We start from the raw sequence: 24,885 nt of genomic DNA on the forward strand, positions 1-24,885 counted from the left end.
AGCAGAAATAATTCTTAAACTGTTAATTTCATGAAAAGTTAAGCTAAATAAATTTTCCAATTGCAGAGGGCAGTTCAATGTGACTGACTACATTACGGGGATTAAGAGGATTTATTTTAGAGAAAGGAAACGAAACGTGCCACACAAAAGTAAATACTAGATATTTAAGAAAAAAATTCACAGAGATTGAAGTTAACTGAACTGCATGGGTTCAAAGGACTAAATTGATTATTTTGTGCAGTGTTATTCTGCCATTCGTTGCAGACTGATCCAGAACATTAGATGCATAGGATCCAGTGACTAGGTGGTTTGGATTCTACATTTCTGGTTGGAGATCAGACACCAGTGGTGTCCCAGCGGCTTCACTGCTGGGAAATCTTGTTTGTGATGTGTATAAAGACTCGGATAAACATATTGATGGGTTGATCTGTAAGTTTGCAGTCAATAAAAATTGGAGTTGTGGACACTGAAGAAAGCTGGACGAGAAACAGCAGGATATAGATCTGAAGAAGGGTCTTGACCAAAAAAGTCACCCATTCCTTCTGCCTATCCTGCTGAGTTACTCCAGCATTTTGTGCCTATAGATCATCTACAGGTATGGGTGGAGAAATGGGGATCAGGGTTTAATCCGGAGAATCTGAGGTGTTGGGCTTTGGGAAGTCAAATGCAAGGGAAAAGTAGGTAGTGACTGGCAGAACCTTTAACAACATTGACGTACCAAGGGATCTTGAGGCCCCAAGTTCATAACTCCCTGAAAGTAGCAACAGGAGTATAGTGGTAAAGATGCGTATGGCACACGTCCCCGCTCAGACAGAGAAATGAGTCCGAGGAGTCTCGACCCGAAATGTCAACCATTCCTTCTCTCCAGAAATGCTGCGTGACCCGTTGAGTTACTCTAGCATTTTGCGTCTATCAACAAGAGCCAGGAAGTTACATTGCAATTGTAGAAATTGTTGGTTAGGCCACATTTCTAGTATTAGGTCAAGAAAGATATAGTCTTTGGAGGGCACAGAAGAGATTTCCTAGGATGCTGTCTGGATTAGAGGTAATTAGCTACATGTAGAGGCTGTACAAACTTGGGTTGGTTTCTCTGGAGAATTGGCAGGCAAGGGAAGATCGGACACAAGTTTATAAAATGAGAGGCATAAATAGGGGAAGAGTCAGAACCTTTTACTGGGGGGAAATGTCAAATACTAGAAGCATAGATCTGAGGACAGAGGGGGAAAGTTTAATGGTCAGAATGGAACATACACTGCCTGGGGTGGTGGTGGAAGCAGATGTGGAATTTAAGAAGCTTTTAGATAGGCACATAACTATGCAGTGAATGAACTGATATGGGTCACATGCAGGTAGTCAGGATTAGTTTAATTTGGCATCATATTCACAGACATTGAGGCAAAGGATTTGTTCCTGCACTGTACGTGTACTATGCTCTAATTCAATGAGGAATGTGTACATCACATGGCATTTGCCTATGTTTAATTACATTGCATCTTATTCAAAATCCGTGGAATTAATTTACAGAGCACATTTCTCGCACAAGAGCAATGAGCATAAACTAGGCAAAACGGATGCCAAATATCTCAGCAAAAAATGCCAATGCCTTTTTTTGATTCACATAATCAAACACTTTTCTCACTAGCTGCATTGTTAGACTTGCTGATGGCTGTAAGAACATTAAAATCTTATGGTGCTGCGATGTTTTTATTGTAAGACAAATTGGCAGATCTTGTCATTTATTACCAAGTGCTGCCAAAACATTTGACAGAAGCAAAAGATTCAGAAAAATGCAATATCTCCCTTTTAAATAAATGGATTACTTTTTGTACCACAAAAGGTGACTGAATTTAACTTCTACCTTCAAAGAAAACTCTGAGCAAGCACAAATCACATTGCTGAAATTTTAACCATGACAGTGCAGTTCAAAGCACACCATTACAGTTCTTAAATAAAATTGTCAGAATCACTCTGTGCCACGTCATCACATTGAACTTAATGCCTGCTTTTAGAAGGTCCCTGGCAGGAAGGAATAGGCAGCACTCGGGGACGTGTACACCCCCGTGCTTTACTTCAAAAAGGATTTAAATTTGAAAACTTCAATACCTCAAAACCAGTTAAAATCATTCCATTGATGTCATCGAGTTTAGACACAAGAATTAGTTGATTTTACCAATTTGTTTTTTGGGGAACAATACAACTCTTGCCTGTAAACTCAGTCGTACAGCACAGAAATTGGACTCCTGGAAATTGAACTCCCCACCTGGGTCTATGCCAACCATCAAGAACCCATTTATGCTAATTCTACACAGAGCCTCTCATTCTTTATGAACTCCCCACAGATTTTTCCATACACTTGCACACCAAAGGGTAATTTATAGTGGACAACTAACCCACAAACGCACATACCTTTTACGTGTGGGAGGTACCCAGAGCATCTAGAGAAGAACTTCAGTTAAAACTAGAACATAAAATGTCCTTACAGGGCACACCACACCAGCAGTCATGTATAACCTGGGCCATTGTAACCATGAGGGGGAAGAGATTGAAAAACCAGATGTGCTTCTTTATGACTACAAAAATTCAAGACTTTAGACAAACGTAACTTAATCCATTAAGAAAACACCAACACCTCACAGTAAGCAGATATTAAATGCATTCCAAGGAAAGACAAAATGCTGGAGTAACTCAGCGAGTCAAGCAGCATCTCTGGAGAACAGGAATAGGTGATGTTTTGCGTCGGGACCCTTCTTCAGACCGATTGCAGGGGTCTGCACTTGGGCCCCTCAAGTCAGAGGATTGCAGACCCGTAATCAATCTGAAGGAGAACCCCAACCCAAAACATCACCTGTGTGTTTTCTACAGAGATGCTGCCTGACCCGCTGAATTACTCTAACATTTTGTGTCTTTCCTTTGTAAACTAGCATCCATGGTTCTTGGTTTCTACTTGAATGTCTTCCATCAATTGCTTCATCAGTTCTAATCCATTTCTCCTAGCCTCAACCAATGTAATATTCTTCGCCTTGACAATGTATGGGGTGCCACGCGAGTTTTAGGGTAACTCCCAACAAAAAAACAGGACACAAATATGCATCTAAAAGTATGGATTCCATTTTAAAATGACAGTACAAGGTAGGGTTACTGATTTTTACTGCCCCAATTAATTGATCATCAATCTCTTCCCCTAAAAGCTTTATATACAGATTAGCAAAATGCAGATATCCTGGAAGCTATATCTTCCTGCAACACATGCAAAATAATTCCTCACCTTAATCATCCAAGCAACCGTCTCCATCACAGGAGCCAAACTATCAACTGACACCTATTATAAACCCACTGACTCCCATAGCTATCTAGAGTACACTTCTTCCCACCCTGCTTCCTGCAAAGACTATACCCTACACCCAATTCCCCCGTCTAAGTCGCATCCGCGCCCAAAATGAGATGTTCCATACCAGGTCATCGGAGATGTCCTCATTCTTTAGGAAACGGGGTTCCCCTCCCATTATAGGCAAGGCCCTCACTCGGGTCTCCTCGATATCCCGCAGCACCGCTCTTGGTCCCCCTCCCCCATTCTTACAGGGACAGAGCCCCCCTTGTCCTCACCTTCCACCCCATCAGCCGTTGCAAGTAGCACATAATCCTCTGACATTTTCGCCACCTCCAACGGTATCCCTTCACAAGCTACATCTGCCCATCTCCGCCCCTTTCCGCAGAGACGGTTCCCTCCGCAACTCGTCCCTTCCCACCCAAACCACCCCCTCCCCAGGTACTTTTCGCTGCCCGCAGGAGAAGCAACACTTATCCCTATACCTTTCTTCCCCCCCCCCCCCCCCCCCACCCGACTCCGTCCAAGGATCCCAACAGTCTTTTCAGGTGAGGCAGAGGTTCACTTGCACCTCTTTCAACCTCACCTACTGTATCCGTTGTTGCAGGTGTGGACTCCTGTATATCAACAAGACCAAGCGCAGGCTTGGTGATCGTTTCACTGAACACCTCCACACAGTCCGCCTAAATCAAACTGATCTCCCGAGTGCTAAACACTTTAACTCCCCCTCCCATTCCCACACTGACCTTTCTTTCCTGGACCTCCTCCATTGTCAGTGAGGCCCCTGCACAAATTGGAGGAACAGCACCTCATATTTCACTTGGGCAGCTCACACGCCATATTGACTTCTCTAACTTCAAGTAACCCTTGCTTTCCCTTTCCATCCACTCCCCCTTCCCAGTTCTCCGACCTGTCTTACTGTCTCCAACTACATGTTATCTGTTTGCTTTGTTACCTTCTCCCAATGATCTATTCTACATTTTCCTCGATCTCCATTCCCTTTGTCCTGTTTTCACATTTTACACTTCCTTATCTATGTACCTCCCACTCCCCTGACATCACTGAAGAGTCTCGACCCAAAACGTCACCCATTCCTTCTCTCCAGAGATGCTGCCTGTCCCGCTGAGTTACTCCAGCATTTTGTGTCTACCTTCACCTTAATCCTTGTCCGAGTGGAATTACAATGGCCTACTATAAATGGCAATTCCCCTCGACCAATAAAACCCAAATCAAATCATTTAATCTTTAACACCTTCAGCCATGTTTAATCTTACCTTCTTCTTGTCTCTCATTGAACTTTTTCCTCTCACCATGATCTTGCAACCGGTCTCCGCTTCCAGTTGTTTTGCAGTGAGTCCTCTTGGGCCAAGAATTCTGCCCACAAAGTTAAACTGAGGAAGAAAGAAAGGACGTCAGATTACAGGAATCCAATTAAGTTTGATTACTTCAGTACTGCACACTCCACACAAATAAGCAATACTTTCCATAGGTTTGCTGGCAAAATAAACTAGACCCTTGTTTGTAACATATTTTCAACTAAGTACTCCATTCCAAAAAACACCTATCACTGCCTTATCTAGTCATGCACTTGACCTATTTCAATTAATTTTCTAAACAGATCTTTGGAAACCTTACTTATAAAAAAGCTTTCATATTTTCCTACAAGTGGTAAGAAAAGAAATTTATGAAATTAAAGGGGAGATGCACCATGTTCAATAATGCAGACAGACTAGCGTAAACTAAACAAGCAGTGATGTGATGCATTAATTGTAAGAAATGGTCAGTATTGAGCAACCAATTGCACTATACTAGGTGCAGGACTGCTATATTAACTACCAGGTTAAGGGGACATAAATTAAGCAGGGATAACTATGTATGAGGGAGAAATGTGCAAGAAGGAACTGCAGATGCTGGTTTAAACTGAAGATAGACATAAAAAGCTGGAGCAACTCAGCAGGACAGCCAGCATCTCTGGAGAGTGATGTTTTGGGTCTGAACCCAAAACGTCACCCATTCCTTCTCTCCAGAGATGCTGCCTGTCCCGCTGAGTTACTCCAGCTTTTTGTGTCTATCTCGGAGGGAGAAGTTAGCTGTGAAAGATTGGAAAACTACACCAATATATTAGTCTTTTGCTAAGCTGTTCTTTGGGGTCAAGGATGACTTCCACTCTGATTTTTCCACAAAATCAGAGTGGAAGTCATCCTTGCATCCTAATGAAAGCAGCTAATGAGGCCAATGTGGAAACTATTGACTCTCTTACATAGTGAAGGTGATGTTTGTTGAGTCATGTGGGTGAATATAATTTATAAAACTGTTTGCCTTCAACCTTTTATACAAAACTTCTGTATGCTCATGATGCATGGCTTCATGTTTCTCAATACTGACCCAAATGCTGCTTCTCCATTTTGAAGAGCAAGAGGGATCTTACACTTCTCAATGTTCAGATTGTTATGCCCTCTTGTCTCCTGGCAGACTAACCTGCCCCTTTCAGTTTGCATTTCCTCCCTCAGCTTTAGTTTCCATTCATAAAAGGCCATTACACAAGCAGACCCTGTCTCTCATAAATCAAAACCAATATTTTTAATTTTGTTAAGAGATACAATGCAAACATTATCCAAGATACCACAACAAAATGTAGATCAGGATACCTTGGTGACAATCCCCCTTCCCCAGATACATTTGAAACAAATCAAACAAAACCAGTAAATAATAAAAGCAAAATTAAAGTGTACAATTATCAATAAGCAAGTTTAGAACAAGTAATAACGCCAGTCATTGCCTCCAACCACAAGCAGATGTTTAATTATGATCACACATTACTATCATGTGAATCTAGTGGCCCTTAATTTGCTCAAGAAATTGTATCTCCTGGTCTAAAGCCGCAGGTGGTTTAACAACATGTGGGGGGACACAAATAGTCGCGTACATAAACAAATGCTATCACAACTTTCAAGCAGATTTATTGTAGGCCAAAAATATTGCAACTGAATCTGAACCTGGGATTCTACAAACAATTGGCCAGCTATCTATTACTTGGTGTCCAAACATTACACGCCTGCTTTTAGAAACTGGCTTTGTTTCCATGTTCATATCAATCCAGTTGTACAGACCCCAGTCTAGGAACAGATTGATTGGAAGATACAGCATGGAAACAGGCCATTCTACCCACCAAGTCCATGGCAACCACTGATCACTAGTTCTCTCGTCACCCTACTTCGACATCCATTCCCTACACAACAGCAGCAATTTACAGAGGCCAATTAACCTACAAACACGCACATCTTTAGGACGTGGAAGGAAACATTCTTGCAGAGAAACTCACCACCTGTTTTCACCTAGATGACCGACTAACCCTGTGGATAATGGACTTTCTCACCAAGAGGTCACAGAGAGTGCTGGTCAATAACACCTTCTCCAACCTCCTTCACACATCAACTGACTCCTCCCCGCAGGGCTGCTCTTCGTTCTGTACACTGATGACTGCAGGTCCACCCAGCCAAACTGTCATTTGGTCAAGTACGCTGATGACACAGTTCTCCTATCTCTGCTCTCGGGCCCCTCACAGCACCACAGCTCAGCTCTTCATGAGTTTGTGGATTGGTGCGACAACTCCTGTCTTGAACTAAATGCAAACAAAACAAAGGAGATGATAGTGACCTTCTCCAACAAGCAGAGGGAACTGAATGCGGCAGTGATCACCACTATCCACGGGAAGCCTGTGGAGATTGTTGAGGAATACAAGTACCTGGGCACAATCTTCGACAAACTGCTGAAATTTGCCTCCAACGCAGAGGATATCCTCAGGAAATGCCAGCAACGGCAGTATCTCCTGAGGAACATCAATTTCTTTGGGGTCAGCAAGGACATTCTCATAACTTTTTACTACTCCTTCATTGAGCGCGTCATCACATTCTCATTCACCTGCTGGTTCCACTCCTTCAGCCTTCAGAACAAAAACCGCATGCAGAGCACAGCCAAAGTCTGTTCCACAATTATTGGACTCCCTGTCAGAGCCCTCGCCACCCTATGCGGCCAGCAGATGCTAAGGTCAGCGGGCAGGATTTTACAGGACCCTCACACGTCCTGTTCTCTGCGTTTGAGTGGCTCCCCTCAGGACGCCGGCTTCACTGCCCAGGCTGTAGCACACAGAGAAGGGCAACCTTTGTCCCCAAGGCTGTTCAGCTCCTCAACTCCCAACCACTCGTGTCCCTCTGCTCACCCGGCTAAACTTAATATTCCTTTATTCGTCCCACATCAGGGAAATTTACATTAATCTCCCCCCCCCCAACAGTTTTTGTACTACTCTACGTGCCTTCGTAAATTGCCCCACGGGGACAAATAAAGTGTTTTTGAACTTTGAAACCGGAGGATGTGTAACATTTAGACAGGTACATTAAAAGATTTAGAGGGAAATGGGCCTAACATGGACAAATTAAATGGTCAGAGGTTGGCACAGACAAGTTGGGCCGAAATAACCAGTTTCCATACTGTCTTATCTATGATTTTTTTTTTATGTGACATCTTTCCTTTCAGCATTCCCATAGGGACTGTCCTCCCCACAGTGTGGTTTATTCTTTCATCACCTGCCATGGGCATCATCTCCAAAGTCAACTCTGCACGGATGTTGTCTCACTAGCAGAGTATCTCCATCATTCACCTTTTTATTTTGAAGTTACACATCGTTTTTCAATAAAAACACTGAATTGGCTTTGAGATGAACAAAATTAAGTAGGCACTCTTCATCATAGTGATCAGAGTTAGCGTATGAAAGGACGCTGTAAAATTAACACATTAAGAACACTACAAAAGGTAAAGCTTTGGAACAAGTTCAGACCAAATTATGATTTACAGCACACATGGCATGTTGCGAGTGCAGTAAACAAATGCTTACATTACAGGTAGCTATTTATAAATGATGACCTACTTTAGATAGCCAACCCAAAACACCTTCCACAAATGCTCCATGTAAATTGAACCTGTATCTGCTCACAGTAGATGCACAGATGAAAGTAAACTACAAGATGACTTTGAATATTTGCTATGCATTAAATCAAGCAAACAATTCAAGATCAAATCAATTCAAATGTAATTTCCTTGTGTACAGATGAGCAATGGTCACACTGATGCAATGGAGGATACAATGTGTGGCAATGACAATTTCCACTTTACTATTACCCTTCAGTTGAAGACAAACTAGTGTGGAAAAAATTGAATTGCTAAATAATACCAACCAGTCTTTAGTCCACAATTTAAAATATATATATAGATGCCTTGACATCATCTGCCCTTCCGACCCTTTTAAAAAGTCTTGACCATGGTTTCGGAAAATTAAATAGCACATTTCAAAAGAGACAGCAGCTTAGGATGCATGCTAAATAGTGCAACCAAAATTAAACAATATACAAGCTCAAATTGCAGAAATGTACAGAGTTAAATGTTTGAGCACTGGTGGAGTCAGGACAGGGTGAATTTGAACAAAGAACTGAATCAGTGCAGATCTAAGGCAAAGGTCTTGGACAAATGAGTTAATGAATTGAAGTTTAGTAGGATGCAATATTGAAGGTCAGCTGTGAAAAGGATTGGCTGTACATTAGTAATTCCTGGGAGGTATTTAACTTTTCCACTGTATGACTCTTGGCTCTGAACTTTTGAAAAGCTTTCTTGTTGAAGGAAAGAATTAGATCAAAATAAAATGCCAGAAAAAGTGCAGCTAAATGTTAATGCAGTGTCTTTTGGCAAGGAAGAGGTTGAAGTCCGAAAGTAGGGAAGATTGCATTACCACAATAACATGTGAAATAATGACATGGATATTACAATTCATGCAATGTGCACAAATTACAATGGGGCAAGTTTATTGCAAACCACATTCATTGGTATAAAATGCTCTTAAACTTATTATAGAGAATATAGCAAAGAGGTGCAAGATTAAAAGTATGCACATTTAGAACAAGCAGTCTAATCCAATACATTTTGCATCGTAGGATCATTAATGTTTAATACACCACACGCATTTTGCCAAGGGAGGCTCAGAAACAAGCATTTAAAACATAGTACAATTACTCACACTTGCAAGTTAAAAGGCATAGACACCACACACAACCTTCAACACCACGCCTTTTGCCACCCACATTGTCATATCATTATTTTACATGTTATTGTGGTAATGCAATCTTCCCTACTTTCAGACTTCTATCTTTGCCTTGCCAAAAGGCAGTGCATTAACATTTAGCTGTACTTTTTCTGGCATTTTATTTTGATCAAGTTCTTTCCTTCAACAAGCAAGCTTTTCAAAAGGACAGAGTCGAGAGTCATACAGCGCAGTATCTATATTCTGTTATGTTGAAAACACATGCAATTTTGTTTGGAAGTTTACAGAAAAATCAATTTTCTGTTGATCTTTTATCATTACCATCAGCCTAAATGGAGCTTGCATTCATACATACTTTGATGATCATAAGAGTCCAGGATGATATTGCATTAGGCTATCAAATATATAACACATTGCTGTGTTGGGACATATGAACACCCTTTCTTGGCCAAATGGAAGTACAGATTCTCCCTGCCTTACGATGCTTCGACTTACGATATTTCGACTTTGCAATGGTGAAAACGGCAGCAACCCGTAGCGAGCCGCAGCTCGCTTCCGGCCACGTGATCAGGTGTATTAAATGCATTTCGACTTATGATATTTTCGGTTTACAATGGGTTTCTCGGAACGTAACCCCATCGTAAGTTGAGGAGCACCTGTACTTGTATTTCATTTTCAATGAGCAAGTTGCGGTGCATTTGCATGTTCAAAGCTAACTTCAAGGCCAGAAATGGTAGTGATCAATATTTTTTCCATGTAAACATTTGTATGTTCTAAATAAATTGCCTTGAAAATAAAAATGCTGATATTGGCCTTCCATTTCTTAGTTGCTATGAAACTTTCTTCTAAAACCATAAACCTTTGAGAACACTTGTCAGCAAGCAATCCATTCTGCTGAGGAATCATACACAATTTAGTGTACATTATTTGAAAGAAATCAGACTTATGGTGTATGGTGAGAAGACAGACCATAAATCTTAAGATAGAAGCAGAATATAGACCACAAAACAATGATGGAAGGGGAGAGAGAAAGTAAGAAAGGCATTAACAAATTTTCATATTTAAAACTGCCAGCAACATATTTTGTCCCTCAAGCTACACGAACCAAGATTTTAATGCACATTGCCATGAAAAGACCACTCTACCTAAATCTAGAAAAACAGTTCTTATAGTAAACCAATGACAGGTAGAAAGTAATTTAGTGGCACCAGCAATCACCATCTATTAACAGCAATTAATGAATTCTTACGTTGCCCTACAACACTGATGGATAACAGTATGTACTACAACAGAATGCAGAAGCAGGCACTCGAACAAAGAGGATCTCCAAAGGAGTACAGTTTCTGATCAAGGGGTGATGGAATACAAGAGCACGAGAACGTCCATTTTGGTACATCCAATGGCAAAGCAGTATCTATTAAATGACTAAGAGCTGGGTATTCTCAATATTCAAAGAGACCTTGGCCTTCTAGCGCACAAGTCACCGAAGCTGTCACAGCAAGCAATTAGGAGGACAAATGCAACATTAGCATTATTACAAAAAGAGATTTGAGTCTAATTGCAATTGCACATCCTTAGCAATTTCACACCTACCTAAACTAGCATGTGCAGTTTTGATCTCTGCTATTGAAATATGCAGTAAAGATTCACAAGACTGATTCCTGACGTGGACCATGATTGCATTGTCAAGTTTACAAACATGAGGGGAGATCTTATTGAAATTTACAGAATTCTTAAAGGGCTTGACAGACTAGATGCAGAAGGGGGAAGGTTTCACCAGACTGAAACAAGACTAGAGACACGGGTTCAGAGTAGATAAGCCACTTAGGAATGAAGGGAGCAGTGGTAAGGTTAACAAGATGTGGTTACGTTGAACATAAAACAGCACAGGATCAGGCCCCTTGGCCCATAATGTCGTACCGAACATGCTGCCAAGTCCAACTCTGCCTCCATTTTCTGCCTCTCTATCTACAAAGGATTGAGTGCTTAGTCAGAATACTATTAGCCAGAAAATTATTTTGTTTCTAAAGAGATCAAGGCATGCAAGAGTCAGTTGGAGAAATGAGATTACAGACAGATAATCAAGCTTTCTGATCAACATAGCAATGGTCAATTTCCTGCTTTTGCTTCTACTTCCATTTAGGAACAAACAGCATTTATCTCAACCATACCTTCTATGGGAAAGTGTCCTCACCTCCCAGTGAGCACCCCTTATCCCTTCTCCAACCATCCTCCTCCTCTTGGACCCCCCCCCTTGGCAGCCATCTACCCTCTCTGGAATTTTTTCTCTCTAACTGCCCAGGAGGCATCAACCGTCTTGACTTCTCTACTCCCCGGACCTACTCTAATCTTACCTCCAGAGATGCTGCTTACTCCAGCACTTTGTGTCGATATTTAGCATTTTGTTGTCATGCCACTTTGGAGTTAGCAAATGTGCATGGATAAGCAGGGAAATTAATGCTAGTTTTAGTGAACCCTCACTTCCCTGCAGGGTATACCGTTTTCCAGCCTCCAATGTAATCGTCATAAACCAGTGGACACAGACTCCCACAAAAGAAAAAATTCATATGCTTAGTTGCAGAAAATACAAATGAGATTTTATATATTTTTTAATTAAAATAATACATTTAAGCATCTATAGTGAATTTGTACTTTAAATTTGGCAATTTAGACCATTATGAACACATCTGGACAAAATGTACTTCCCTGTATGCCAACTAAAAGTGCAACGTGATTGCTTGCTCACCCTGCTTAAGGATGTGTAGGAAGGAACTGCAGATGCTGGTTTACAAAGAGTCTGAAGAAGGGTCTCGACCCAAAACGTCACCCATTCCTACAGCATTACGTGTCTGCTTGAGGATATCTCTGAAGTCGGGGACTGCCCTAAACTGGCCCGTGGCCAATAAATCAGCAAAAGGAGAAGTCCAGAAAAACTGCAAACAACTTCCAAAAATGGTGTCTTGTATCACAGGTTTACTGCTTAGTGAAAAATCCAGGTCATTAACTCTTCCTAGTCCAAATACTGTTTGGGATGAGTGTTTACATTATTTTCCATGAAGATTTAAAAGCTGGGATGAAAGTATGAGCATTTACAAAGCATTGCAGATGAAACATGCAAAGATTTTGTTACAACCACCTACCCCAAGCATTAGGATGCCCAAATGACACCACCTTAGTTTATTGGCACTAAGTTTAGGGGAAAATATTGCACTCAGCACAGCCTGCATGCCATCCAGAGCCACCAATGGTGTTTTACTCGGGATCATTTCAAATGATAAAAAGACAGTAAATCAGTCACAAATCCAGCGCAAAGACAGCTTTGTGCCCAATAGGAATTTTAAAAATGGTAGTTTTATTGAAATTGGTGTATTATTTTTTAAGTTTTTCACATTTTAAAGTTTAAATCTATCACCTAGGGAGAGAGGAAGAGGGGAGGGGCTGGAGGGAGGGAGCGGGGGAGGAGGGAGGATAAGGAGGTGGGGGGGGGGGGGAGGAGAGGAGGGGGTGGAGGGAGGGAGGAAGGAGAGGAGAGGGTGCTGCACCAATGCAGGAGAGGTTTGGGCCCAACAGGCCCACTTGGTCTTTTATTATATAACTGTGCAAGGTCAAAGAGTGAAATGCAAGTGTGTCTGGGCATTAACTGAAGTAACATTCGATAGTCCAGTAGAACTGCGAATCCGATATGTGTATTGCTCCTGCAACTTAGAGGTGAAGTTGCAAAATCACCAAAATCTAAGTTTAAATGGAAAATCCAGATGCACAAATAATCATAAGAGACTAGGCGGCACAGTGGTGGAGTTCCTGCCTTATAGCGCCAGAGAGCCGGGTTTGATCCTAACTGTACAGGGTACTGACTGTACAGAGTTTGTACATTCTCCGTGACCGCATGGACTTTCTCCGGTTTCCTCCCACACTCCAAAGACATTCAGGTTTGTAGGTCAATTGGCTTTGGTAAAGATTGTAAATTGCTCTAGTGTGTGGGATAGTGCTCATGTACGGGTATCGTTGGTCGGCACGGAGCTGTTTCCACACTGTATCTCTAAATTAAGCTCGAATAAAAGCAATATGTTCACTTAATCAAATAAATAATTTCCAGACATGAAATATTTAAAACATGAATATACACTTCCTTATTATTGCCAATGGGCAAAATGGCCACCTATACCTATTGGCTTGATCCCATTCTTCCAATTTTCTGCAGCCTATTCTCTCTCATGTTAAACCAATTCCCCATCCATCTACACTACAGCTAATTGACAGGAGTCAATTAACCTACTAATTAGCACCTTTAGGATTTTAGAGGAAACCGGAGCACCCAGTGGGAACCTAAACAGTCAAACAGTAACAACATGCAAACCAGACAGAATACGAAAGACAAAGATTAAACCCTGCTGACGGGATCTGTGAGGCAGCAGCACTGCCTCTTACGCTGCTGTAGACTTCCTGGTGCCTTTATTTCATATGCAACCATTTTAAAAATAATGAAGATGCTGAAAATCCGAAATAAAAACAGATATCAGAAATACTGAGCAAGTCAGGTATTGGGGAGGATTCAGGACCCACAATATGAAGAGTTTATTTTCACAGATGCTGCCTGACATGCTGAGTGTTGCAAGCATTTTCTGCTTTATAACATGCAGGGCTGATGATGGACAACAAATGCAGTTTGGGAGATTTGCAAAGCAGTGTTAACTGCATTCATTTCAGTTGTTAGTAATACCAAACATGCTTTTGCAGGTATGACTCATAACATTCCATAAAGCTACAAGTCACAACACAGCTGAACTATCAAATCATCTTCAGGCAGAAAGGGCACTTTAAATTTGCTCAGTATTACCAGAACTGCAGGTTTAACATTTGCTGAATAAATTACTGATTTTAAGTCAGTCATCAAATCACTACTCCCTCGACCATAGTCAATCTCCCAGGTGACTGTGAGGAATCATTAATTTATCCACAACAATTTTGAGAACACATCACACCGCAATAAGCTGTTTTAAGCTCATGTCAAAATTTACAGCAACATTTTAAACCTTAAATGGAACATAAATGGTCATGAATTACTAGCCAGTTAAATTGGCTTCCCAAGACTAAAAAGAGAGAAATGAAATAGATTTTTTTTTAAAATCAATATCCAGTTACAACCAAGTTTTGCTGTAAATTTTTTTGAATCTGATTTTACGCCTTTCTTCATGTTACTCTTCTCACTTTCAAAACATTAACCTTAAGTTTTAAAGCTTAAATTGGAAATCCTACATGACCCCTAAAACAGCTTCATTGACACTTTGAAAATCAAAATGTTCTTTTGGAAAGTCAAGTGTGATCATTCTGCCAAGGACAAGAGCTTCTTGCTAATTAGAAATTGATAACTACAAGAATTCTGGTGTACTCAAGATTTACCATCTTAATGTAGGACCAAATAAAACCATTAGAAAGATGGCAAGATCCTGGACCAATAACACTTTTAATACATTTAGAAAAAGCCTGTTGTTTGTTAAGGACATTGGAATGTAAACATCAGAATGCATTGCCTTCATAAGACAGATATTACTGTGGCAGGTTTCGCTGACTGTTATACCACAATCTTGTTACTTCTGTTGATGAGAAAAGTGAACAATTACAGTTCTAATGCAAGCTGTTAACAGACGGCTTGAAACAATTGCAGTTGCACTTTACTGGGCCAATTCCCGATGTGCACTGTCCCACGAGAGCACCAATTCAGTACAGCATTCTTGGTCTTGAAATTCAAAATAATTCGATACACACCCAAAGCATTTGGAAATAGACCCTTCGGCCAACCAGTGATCACCCCATACACTAGCACTACCCTACACACTAGGAACAATATACAATTTTATCAAAGCCAAATAACCTACAAATCTGTATAGCGTAGAGTGTGGGAGGAAACCAGAGCACCTGGAGAAAACTCACATGATCAGAGGGAGAATGTACAAACTCCATACAGACAGCAACTCGACCGCTGGGTCACTTTGCACCTCTCGTTGCTGCACAATACAGCCTCAAGTGTCAATTGATCATTCCTCAGAATGTACCCAAGTAGGAAGTCTGAAGAAGGTTTCTGACCCGAAACATCACCTATCCATGTTCTCCAGATATGTTGCCTGACCTGCTGAGTTATTCTAGCATTTAGTCCTATTTTTCATGAGCATGAATATACACCCGTATAGAATCATTTTTAATTTTTAATTTGTCGGGAAGTACTTAATTTAAAGAAAACTATGACTTAACTAATATTCTGTATGGTTTCTAACACGCCAGGATATTGACAGATAACTAAACTGTACAGAAATGCATGTTACTGTTCAGCTTAAACACAAGGTGATCAAAAGTATTAACTGCAGGAGAAAATATCCGACATCAAATTTGGAAATTTCTATAGCTCAAAATAATCTGACACTGCCCAAGGTATTTACAACATGTAGAGTTTTCACTCTTCCATCTAAAAGCACCAATGTTACTTAAGATATGGACACTAATATTTTTAGAGCATGCAAATTTTTTGTAGTTCAAGCTTAGGGGACAAATAATATAACACCTTGCAGATTGCTAAATATACAAAATTATAAATTGCTAATAGAGCCAATAGATTAAAGAAAGCTCATTCTTCAGTAAAAAAAAAATCTAATCATGCTACTGTGGCACCGAAGAACACCCCAAACACTACCCATGATCAGGCAAACAGTAACACTGATCTCTTCTAAAAGCACCGCTGCAATTTCAGCTCTGCTTCAAAAGGAACTGTTTTTAGCAACCTTCATTTTCGCCTTTTTTACCGTCAGAAAAATTGGGAATAGAATTATGATTGCATTAGTTGAATTTATTTTCTATACTCAAGGTCAATATACTGCATTTCATTCTTCAGCAGAGTAACATTTCCATAAAATGCTAAACAAATGTAATTCGCATATCACTGTACCTTAATGGGTACACGTGATAATAAAAGACCTTTGAAACGAGAGATACTGGTCCTTCAAATAAACATTATGTAAAAATAGTCGAAGATTATCAACTAAAGCCAGTATCCACACCTCTGATAAGGGTTAAGAGAGATTTTGAAGTGTGTTGGAAAGAACTACAGGCAGCATCTCTGGATAGAAGAAATGGGTGACGTTGAGTCGAGACTCCTTTTCAGTGTGTTCTTCCTCCCCATGGTCTTCAATGAATGACCCTTATTCCAGATCCCAACAAAGGGTCAACAGTTCTTCTCCATGTGCATCTCCAAAGATCAGTCCTCAGTGCAGCACTTCATTGCAATAACTAAGAAAACTCAGCATCGCCTCTACTTCCCCAGAGGATTCAGTATGTCGATGAATAGAAACATAGAAAATAGGTGCAGGAGTAGGCCATTCGGCCCTTCGAGCCTGCACCGCCATTCAATATGATCATGGCTGATCATCCAGCTCAGTAGCCTGTACCTGCCTTCTCTCCATACCCCCTGATCCCTTTAGCAAAAAGGGCCACATCTAACTCCCTCTTAAATATAGCCAATGAACTGGCCTCAACTACCTTCTGTGGCAGAGAATTCCACAGACTCACCACTCTCTGTGTGAAGAAATGTTTTCTCATCTCGGTCCTAAAAGACTTCCCCCTTATCCTTAAGCTGTGACCCCTGGTTCTGGACTCCCCCAACATCGGGAACAATCTTCCCGCATCTAGCCTCTCCAACCCCTTAAGAATTTTATATGTTTCTATAAGATCCCCCCTTAGTCTTCTAAATTCCAGCGAATACAAGCCCAGTCTATCCAGTCTTTCCTCATATGCAAGTCCCGCCATCCCAGGGATTAATCTGGTGAACCTTCTCTGTACCCCCTCTAAGGCAAGAACGTCTTTCCTCAGGTTAGGAGACCAAAACTGCACACAATACTCCAGGTACGGTCTCACCAAGGCCCTGTACAACTGCAGCAGAACCTCCCTGCTCCTAAACTCAAATCCTCTTGCTATGAATGCCAACATACCATTCGCTTTCTTCACTGCCTGCTGCACCTGCATGCTTGCTTTCAATGACTGGTGCACCATGACACCCAGGTCACGTTGCATCTCCCCTTCTCCCAATCGGTCACCATTCAGGTAATACTCTGCTTTCCTGTTCTTGCCGCAAAAGTGGATAACCTCACATTTATCCACATTATATTGCATCTGCCATGCATTTGCCCACTCGCCTAATCTATCCAAGTCACTCTGCAGCCTCCTAGCATCCTCCTCGCAGCTAACACTGCCACCCAGCTTCGTGTCATCCGCAAACTTAGAGATGTTGCATTCAATTCCCTCGTCCAAATCATTAATATACACTGTAAATAACTGAGGTCCCAGCACTGAGCCTTGCGGTACCCCACTAGTCACTGCCTGCCATTCCGAAAAGGACCCGTTTATTCCTACTCTTTGCTTCCTGTCCGCCAACCAATTTTCTATCCACCTCAAACTGAACCCTCAATACCGTGTGCTTTAAGTTTGTACACCAATCTCCTATGTGGGACCTTGTCGAAGGTCTTCTGAAAGTCCAGATACAACACATCGACTGGTTCTCCCTTATCCACTCTACTAGTTACATCCTCGAAAAATTCTATAAGATTCGTCAGACATGATTTGCCTTTGGTAAATCCATGCTGACTTTGTCCGATGATTTCACCACTTTCCAAATGTGATGCTATCACATCTTTAATAACTGACTCTAGCATTTTCCCCACTACCGATGTTAGGCTAACTGGTCTGTAATTCCCCGTTTTCTCTCTCTCTCCCTTTTTAAAAAGTGGGGTTACATTAGCTACCCTCCAGTCCTCAGGAACTACTCCAGAATCTAAAGAGTTTTAAAAAATTATCACTAATGCATCCTTTAATCCATTTAATTTACCTAACACCACTTCCCGACTAACCTGGATTTCCCTCAGTTCCTCCATCTCATTAGACCACCGGTCCCCCGCTATTTCCGGCAGACGGTTTATGTCTTCCTTAGTGAAGACAGAACCAAAGTATTTGTTCAATTGGTCTGCCATCTCCTTGTTCCCTATGATCAATTCACCTGTTTCCGACTGCAAGGGACCTACATTTGCCTTAACTAATCTTTTTCTCTTGACATATCTATAAAAGCTTTTGCAGTCTGTTTTTATGTTCCTTGCCAGTTTTCCCTCATAGTCTATTTTCCCTTTCCTAATTAAGCCCTTTGTCCTCCTCTGCTGGACTCTGAATTTCTCCCAGTCCTCTGGTATGCTACTTTTTCTGGCTAATCTGTATGCTTCATCTTTTGTTTTAATACTATCCTTGATTTTCCTTGTTAGCCACGGATGCACTACCTTTCCTGGTTTGTTCTTTTGCCAAAATGGGATGAACACTTGTTGTAGTTCATCCATGCGACCTTTAAATGCCTTCCAATACTCTATAGGTGTACAGTAGAGCACATGCTGACTAGCTGCATCATGGCCTGGTTCAGCAGCTCAAACGTCCAGAACGAAGGAGATTCAAGGTCGGCTGGGTGAGGCGCCCCCCGGGGCATGAAGGCTGAAGGTCTGGAGAGAAGGACGAATCACTGGCAATCCAGAAAGGGTCTTGACCTGAAACAACACCTATTCCGTTTCTCCAGAGATGCTGTCTGAACCGCTGAGTTACTGCAGCTTTTTGATTCTATTTTCCAAATGAGGTGACGGGTGCAATGGGCCTTTCTGGCCAGCTGCAGCATGGACTGTGTAAAATGACAGCAGTGTACATGACATTTAAACACTCTTGATTCTTCTCTTGACTTTTAAATTACTACAACTATTTGGTGTTTTACATCTGGAGGGGAATGGGTAATGCTTGACATCATTTAGCCTTCAACACAAAAATAGAAATGGAGTAAACCATAGGGAATCTCATGCCCCACCATTCAATAAGATCACAGCTGACAGTGACTTCACTTTCATTCCTCAATACACAACTCTTCCAACAATTCACAATCCTTAAAATGTATCACTTTCACCATATTCTGCGATTATGCCCACAAAACTCCAGGGGCAGCGTGGTGGCCTAGCTACTGCCTTATAGCGATAGCGACCTGGGTTCAATCCCGACTATGGGTGCCGTCTATACAGAGTTTGTACTTTCTCCCGGTGGCCACGTGGGTTTTCTCCGAGATCTTCGGTTTCCTCCCACACACCAAGGATGTACAGTACAGGCTTGCCGGTTAATTGGCTTGGTACAAATGTAAAATTGTTCAGTGTGTAGCATAGTGCTAATGTGCGGGGATCACTAGTCGTCGCGGACTCGGTGGGCAAAAGGGCGTGTTTCTGTATCGCTGATCTAAACTCAAGATTTCACCATCCCTGACCCACCTACAAACCCACATCTTTGGAATGTGGGGGAAAACCGGAGCACCCGAATCACAGGGAGAATAGCACCCGAGATCAGGATGGAACCCGGGTCCCTGGCACTGAGGCAGCACTCTACCAGCTACGTTACTGTGCTGCCCCAGTGCACTACTGAAACAACATTTGTGGCAGGCATCTGAACACACGCACACAAACAATTAAAATGTGCAACAGGAGTCGGCAATCTAGACTGATTCACGTTTATGCAGTGATTACATAAATAATTGTCTTTTTGCAGATCACTGTTGAGATCATAAGCCAAGCTTAGATTTCCACATCTGTAGTACAGACATGGTGCTTTCACCAAACCACTTGGGTGTTGATACATATGTCAAAACTCATTTGAATAAATTACATTTCACTATTAAATATGAATGCATAACTAGTCCTCAAGATTTAGCTTTTTTTAAAAAAAGAAACAAACCTACTTGCATTGCCTTAGCATCTAAAACATATTTAGATCATGCAAGATACTATTATTCCCCAAGTTTTCAACCAACCTCCACTGTTGTGAGCAAACAAACCGGCCACACAACATTTAGATCAGTTGAATACGAAACCCCCTCCAGCCCTCATTCATTTTCCAGTTTGTTCATAACTGCTTAGGTTTAAAGTTCTTGGTTATGCAGCTACGTGGGAGACAGCTTTCTGCACCCATTAACATTGTTTCATGAAGCTTCTTCACATACAAATCCACTTCGGGCTAATCATCCCTCAAACGTTCTTTTAAACTTTCAATCCCTGAAACTACATTTAAAAACCCATCAAGATGCTTGACATTGCCCTTGTAACAAAATTGTCCAATTCTTACACCATAAAGTTTAGTCCTATCCCTCCAAAGTTTATAGATATATTGCATTAAACACAAATAGGTACAACCAAAAAGCCTCTTACAACTTACGACCGTAATCGGTTTCTGCCCAGCTGGGTAAACATTGTGCAAACTTTACAAAAAAGTTCCATGAATTCATAGACTATTCCACAAAAATAAACAATTTCAAGAAATACTTACATCTGGATATTCTTTCACAGGCACAAATAGTTTTTCTTGTAACTGCATAATAGGTCCTATGGGATCTGGTAGGTCCATTGGCAGCTTATCAACAAGGCCATTCATTGTATCTGTATACATGTCCTTTCGTACTTTGCTTATTTCTGCAGAAACAAAAGATTTTCCGAATGTTTCAATGCAAGTCTCCACTAGCAACAAATACCAGGCCTTTACAAAAAAAACTCTATAACAGTTTATTTATTCTTACAGTTTGTACCCGACATTGTTTAAATGACTTTCTAACCATCGTTATGCTGAGGGGGAGTGGGTGTGGGGCAGAAATGAGACATCCTGAGAGGGGAACCAAAAAGGTCAACACTTTGAATTATACTTCAGAAATGCCATCAAGTGAAACAGATTTTCATTTGGGATTGTAATACGAAAGATGAAGGTCAGAGCAACACTTGTAAGAACACGAACAAAACAAAAATCAATACCAACACTGCATCAACCCATTCTAAACAGGTGACTGCACAAGTATGATTAATCGGTCTTTAAAATTTGGATATTGGAAGGGTAGCTAGGAGTTTATCCTCTCATTAAAATTCTTGCAAATACTTGTATTTTGCTCATTGTCATTGGATATGTAATTAGTACATTACAACTTACAACTCCAAAGATGTAGTTAGTAAACTAATTGGCTTGGTAAAATTGTAAATTATCCTTCATGTGTAGGATAGTGTTAGTGTGCGGGGATCACTGGGCAGCGCAGACTCGGTGGGCCGAAGGGCCTGCTTCCGCACTGTATATCTCTGAACTAAACTTATCATCCAAAAAATTTGAATAGTGCCCCCTTTTGACATGTGTTTGTCAAATTGGTTTAGATGGAAACAGGACTCCCAAGAAGAAAAAAAATAGACGATTGATCAATCTGACACATTAACCATCTCTTCAAGATTTTGCCAGCCTTGCTGAGTATTGAGTATTTTATTTCAGTTTTACAATATCTATTTCATTTTTGGATCACAGAAACCAATGTCTACAGAAAAGTGGCGCTGGAACCTCTTTTTTAAAATTAAAAACCTCCAAGAGCTCAACAGTTGGTCATTTTCAATCTTTAGATTTGTGGACTGCATATTAATGCGAACAGAACCAAGCATATGATGGAAAATACTCAAATTAACCTTATCAACTATATAGAAAATAAAGAAGGTGCTAATGAGAAAATATTAATAATCTAAGCAGTATTTCTTCTTCAGAAAAGGAATACTAGATCTGAAGAATCAGTATAAAACGCAAACTAAAATTGAATATTCAATGAAGATTACTTCTATTTCTGATGTGAAACAAAGATCCTCATTACACAACACTCCTACTAGCCATACCAGGAGTCAATAATGTTTTATTGTCATATATCCCAAAAGAGAACAATAAAATTCTCACTTGCAGAAGTGCAACATTTAAATCTGAATGGCACCTAACACGGCAGACTAAAGCAATAGACAAGCATCATCCTGGATGTTTGACAAGTATTCTTGGGTCATTCAATCTGAACCCACTGAGAAAATCTGTCATCTTCAAGCCTTTCTCAACATGAGATGAGATTCAGGTTAACATATGGCCATATACACCTGGTAAGGGAAAGAAGAGGAAATGGCCAAAATGACAATATTTTCAGCCTTCCTGGTACAAAGCATCCTAAAGATGGACTAGACAGAAGAAAACGACAAGCCTGTGATGAACTGAACTGTGTTCACCACTCTCTGCAGGTTCAGGTAGTCAAGAGTAGAGTAGATGCTATACCAGGCCATGAAGCACACTGTGAAGCAGACTTCCTACAGCGTAACTTGTGGACATGCCATATCTTTTCAGACACCCAAGAAAATAAATCATGCTAATGCACTTTTTTGATCACCTAATGTGTGCGAAGAGACCAGATTAGGTTTCTGGCAATATGGAACCCTAGGAACTTGAAGTTTTCAACCATCTCTATCAATAACAGTCTTTGTAATAGCAATATTTAAGCTAAATCTTGCATTCCTTTGATGTCATTCATATCTGTCTTTGCAGCAAACCTGGATTTAAATCAGCGATTTTTTAACTTAAATTTTTTGAAATTAAACAATATTTGAAGTGAGTACAAGTGACTAATTAAAACTAAAATGTGTTAAGAATATTATGTGAAGTACTGTTTTTAGTGCAGTTTCCAGCAGCCTTTAGAAAATGTACAAATGTATTCTGCCAATTGTGCAGTTTCAGGTAATACATCCTTCGTATTTTAAACATCTATGCCAGGCTAAGACAGCTACTCCAGTCTCCTGACCAATATTACATGCTTTGGTCATCTCAAATGAATCACCCTGGTTATTTACATCTTACTCGCTACATGCAAACTGTCTGTCGCAATGTTTCAACAGATCAACTCAATTTGAAAAGTACTTCACTGGCTGTGAAGTTTAGAGGTGTTGAAGTTATTAAAGACAACGCCTTAGGTAGCTTTTGTATTTTAGGAAGAGGGCTATTAATTGTGTTCCTTCAATGAAATATAAATACTGGATCAGAAGACATCAATATGTTGTCAGCGGCAAACCAAAACATTATCCAGATTAAGGAGTAAATTGATTTCAATCTGAACATGTAGGAATAAAGTTTGTTCCTTGGGGGTTGGACAAAATAGTGCCTCTTATTATAAACAAAATATAGCCAAAAATTAGTCTCCATAAACTACATTGAAATAGACAGCAATAATTACAGACTAGCTCACGCTTTGTCTTATTTCAAGAAAATAACTCATGCAAATGTGAACATTTTTTTTAAAACCTTTTCCACCACACTTCCTCTATGGCCATCTTCACTACAGCCACAATCTGTTTGAGAAACAGCGATGAGAATTTGTCAGTGGTTTGCATGAGCACGTTGAAAGCTAGATTTATCCGCCTTAAACCAAAAATGAATAAAAATGCAACTTCTTAGTGACTGAAATTTATCGACTGGAACAAATTTTAACTGATTAAAACATACAATATAAGTCAGCTGGGATATCATCTGATTTAAAAAATGATGCCCTTGTTATAAACGCACCTACATCATGATAAGTAAAAATTTGAACATACTGGCCAACTAGATTCAAAATAAACTTTGGCAGCTACTTCAGTAAAAGAGCAAGTTTTCATCCAAATGGCCTACTATGTGCCTTTGCATAACTACAATTAGGAGATTTGCAAATCTTTGGTCTTGTGGAAATCACAAACGATGCCAAAAGGCTGCAGGGCAGAAATCTCTGCAATTTCCTCACAGAAGTACACATTCCCTCTCCAGGCGGGGTTTTCCAGTAATAACTGAAGATTCCTTAATCCTTAAGAAAACAAATACAAGGCCATGTTAATCAAAGGATAGCGTAACTTAAAATATCCAATATTAAAGAATAAAACCAATCCATGAAGTGACAATCAGCATACATAAGAGGTATTAGGGGTAGCACCAGACAATTGGCAGTCTAAAACCCAAATTACAGGTCATCACCAAGTGCTCACATGACTAACAAAGACACAACCCCTAATAAAATTAATAAATTCTACAGGAACAAGTTAATGTCCTTCAAATTATGAAAGACATATGATCTGCCAGATTCAAGATGTAGAATTGTACTCAATAGAAAGAATAAATAAAAACATGTGGGTGAGAACCTTATCAATAGCACTCTCATACGTTACATTAGCACTGAATTCAAGGTACTTGAGCTCCTGGTTTAATTTAGAGCTACAGCATGGAAACAGGCCGCAGTTCAGCCCATCCAGTCCATGCTAATGATCAATCACCTGCTGACACTGGTTCTTTGTTACCTCACTTTCACATTCACTCCCTACACACTCGGGGCAATTTACAGATGGCCAATTAACCTAAAAACCCACACGAGGAAACCCACTTGGACACTGGGAGAATATGCAAATTCTACACAGCCTGCACCCAGGGTCAGTAGTCAAACCAGGTCTCTGCCGCTGTGAGCCAGCGGTTCGCCAGTGTCACCCAGTTCTTGACGCATGAATCATGCCCCTGAAAGCAATTGCAATGCTGATTTACCCAGATACACAGAGACAGCTGCCAGGGTTGCCAGTATATCAGG

At 40.6% G+C, this 24,885-nt stretch overlaps 1 protein-coding gene across 9 annotated transcripts in view; it reads right to left on the minus strand.

Moving 5' to 3' along the window:
• qkia (QKI, KH domain containing, RNA binding a) overlaps positions 1 to 24,885 on the minus strand; it is an 88,569-nt gene that overhangs the window by 43,495 nt on the left and 20,189 nt on the right. For all 9 annotated transcript variants that reach the window (XM_078422853.1, XM_078422856.1, XM_078422850.1 and 6 more), the window contains exons 2-3: positions 20,784 to 20,926; positions 4,600 to 4,716 (exon numbers count right to left, since the gene is read on the minus strand). In XM_078422853.1, the coding sequence (XP_078278979.1) occupies positions 4,600 to 4,716; positions 20,784 to 20,926 (260 nt within the window). The remainder of the gene's footprint in view (positions 1 to 4,599; positions 4,717 to 20,783; positions 20,927 to 24,885) is intronic.

The sequence above is a fragment of the Rhinoraja longicauda genome, chromosome 27 (genome assembly GCF_053455715.1).
Source record: "Rhinoraja longicauda isolate Sanriku21f chromosome 27, sRhiLon1.1, whole genome shotgun sequence".
Taxonomy (NCBI): domain Eukaryota; kingdom Metazoa; phylum Chordata; class Chondrichthyes; order Rajiformes; family Arhynchobatidae; genus Rhinoraja; species Rhinoraja longicauda.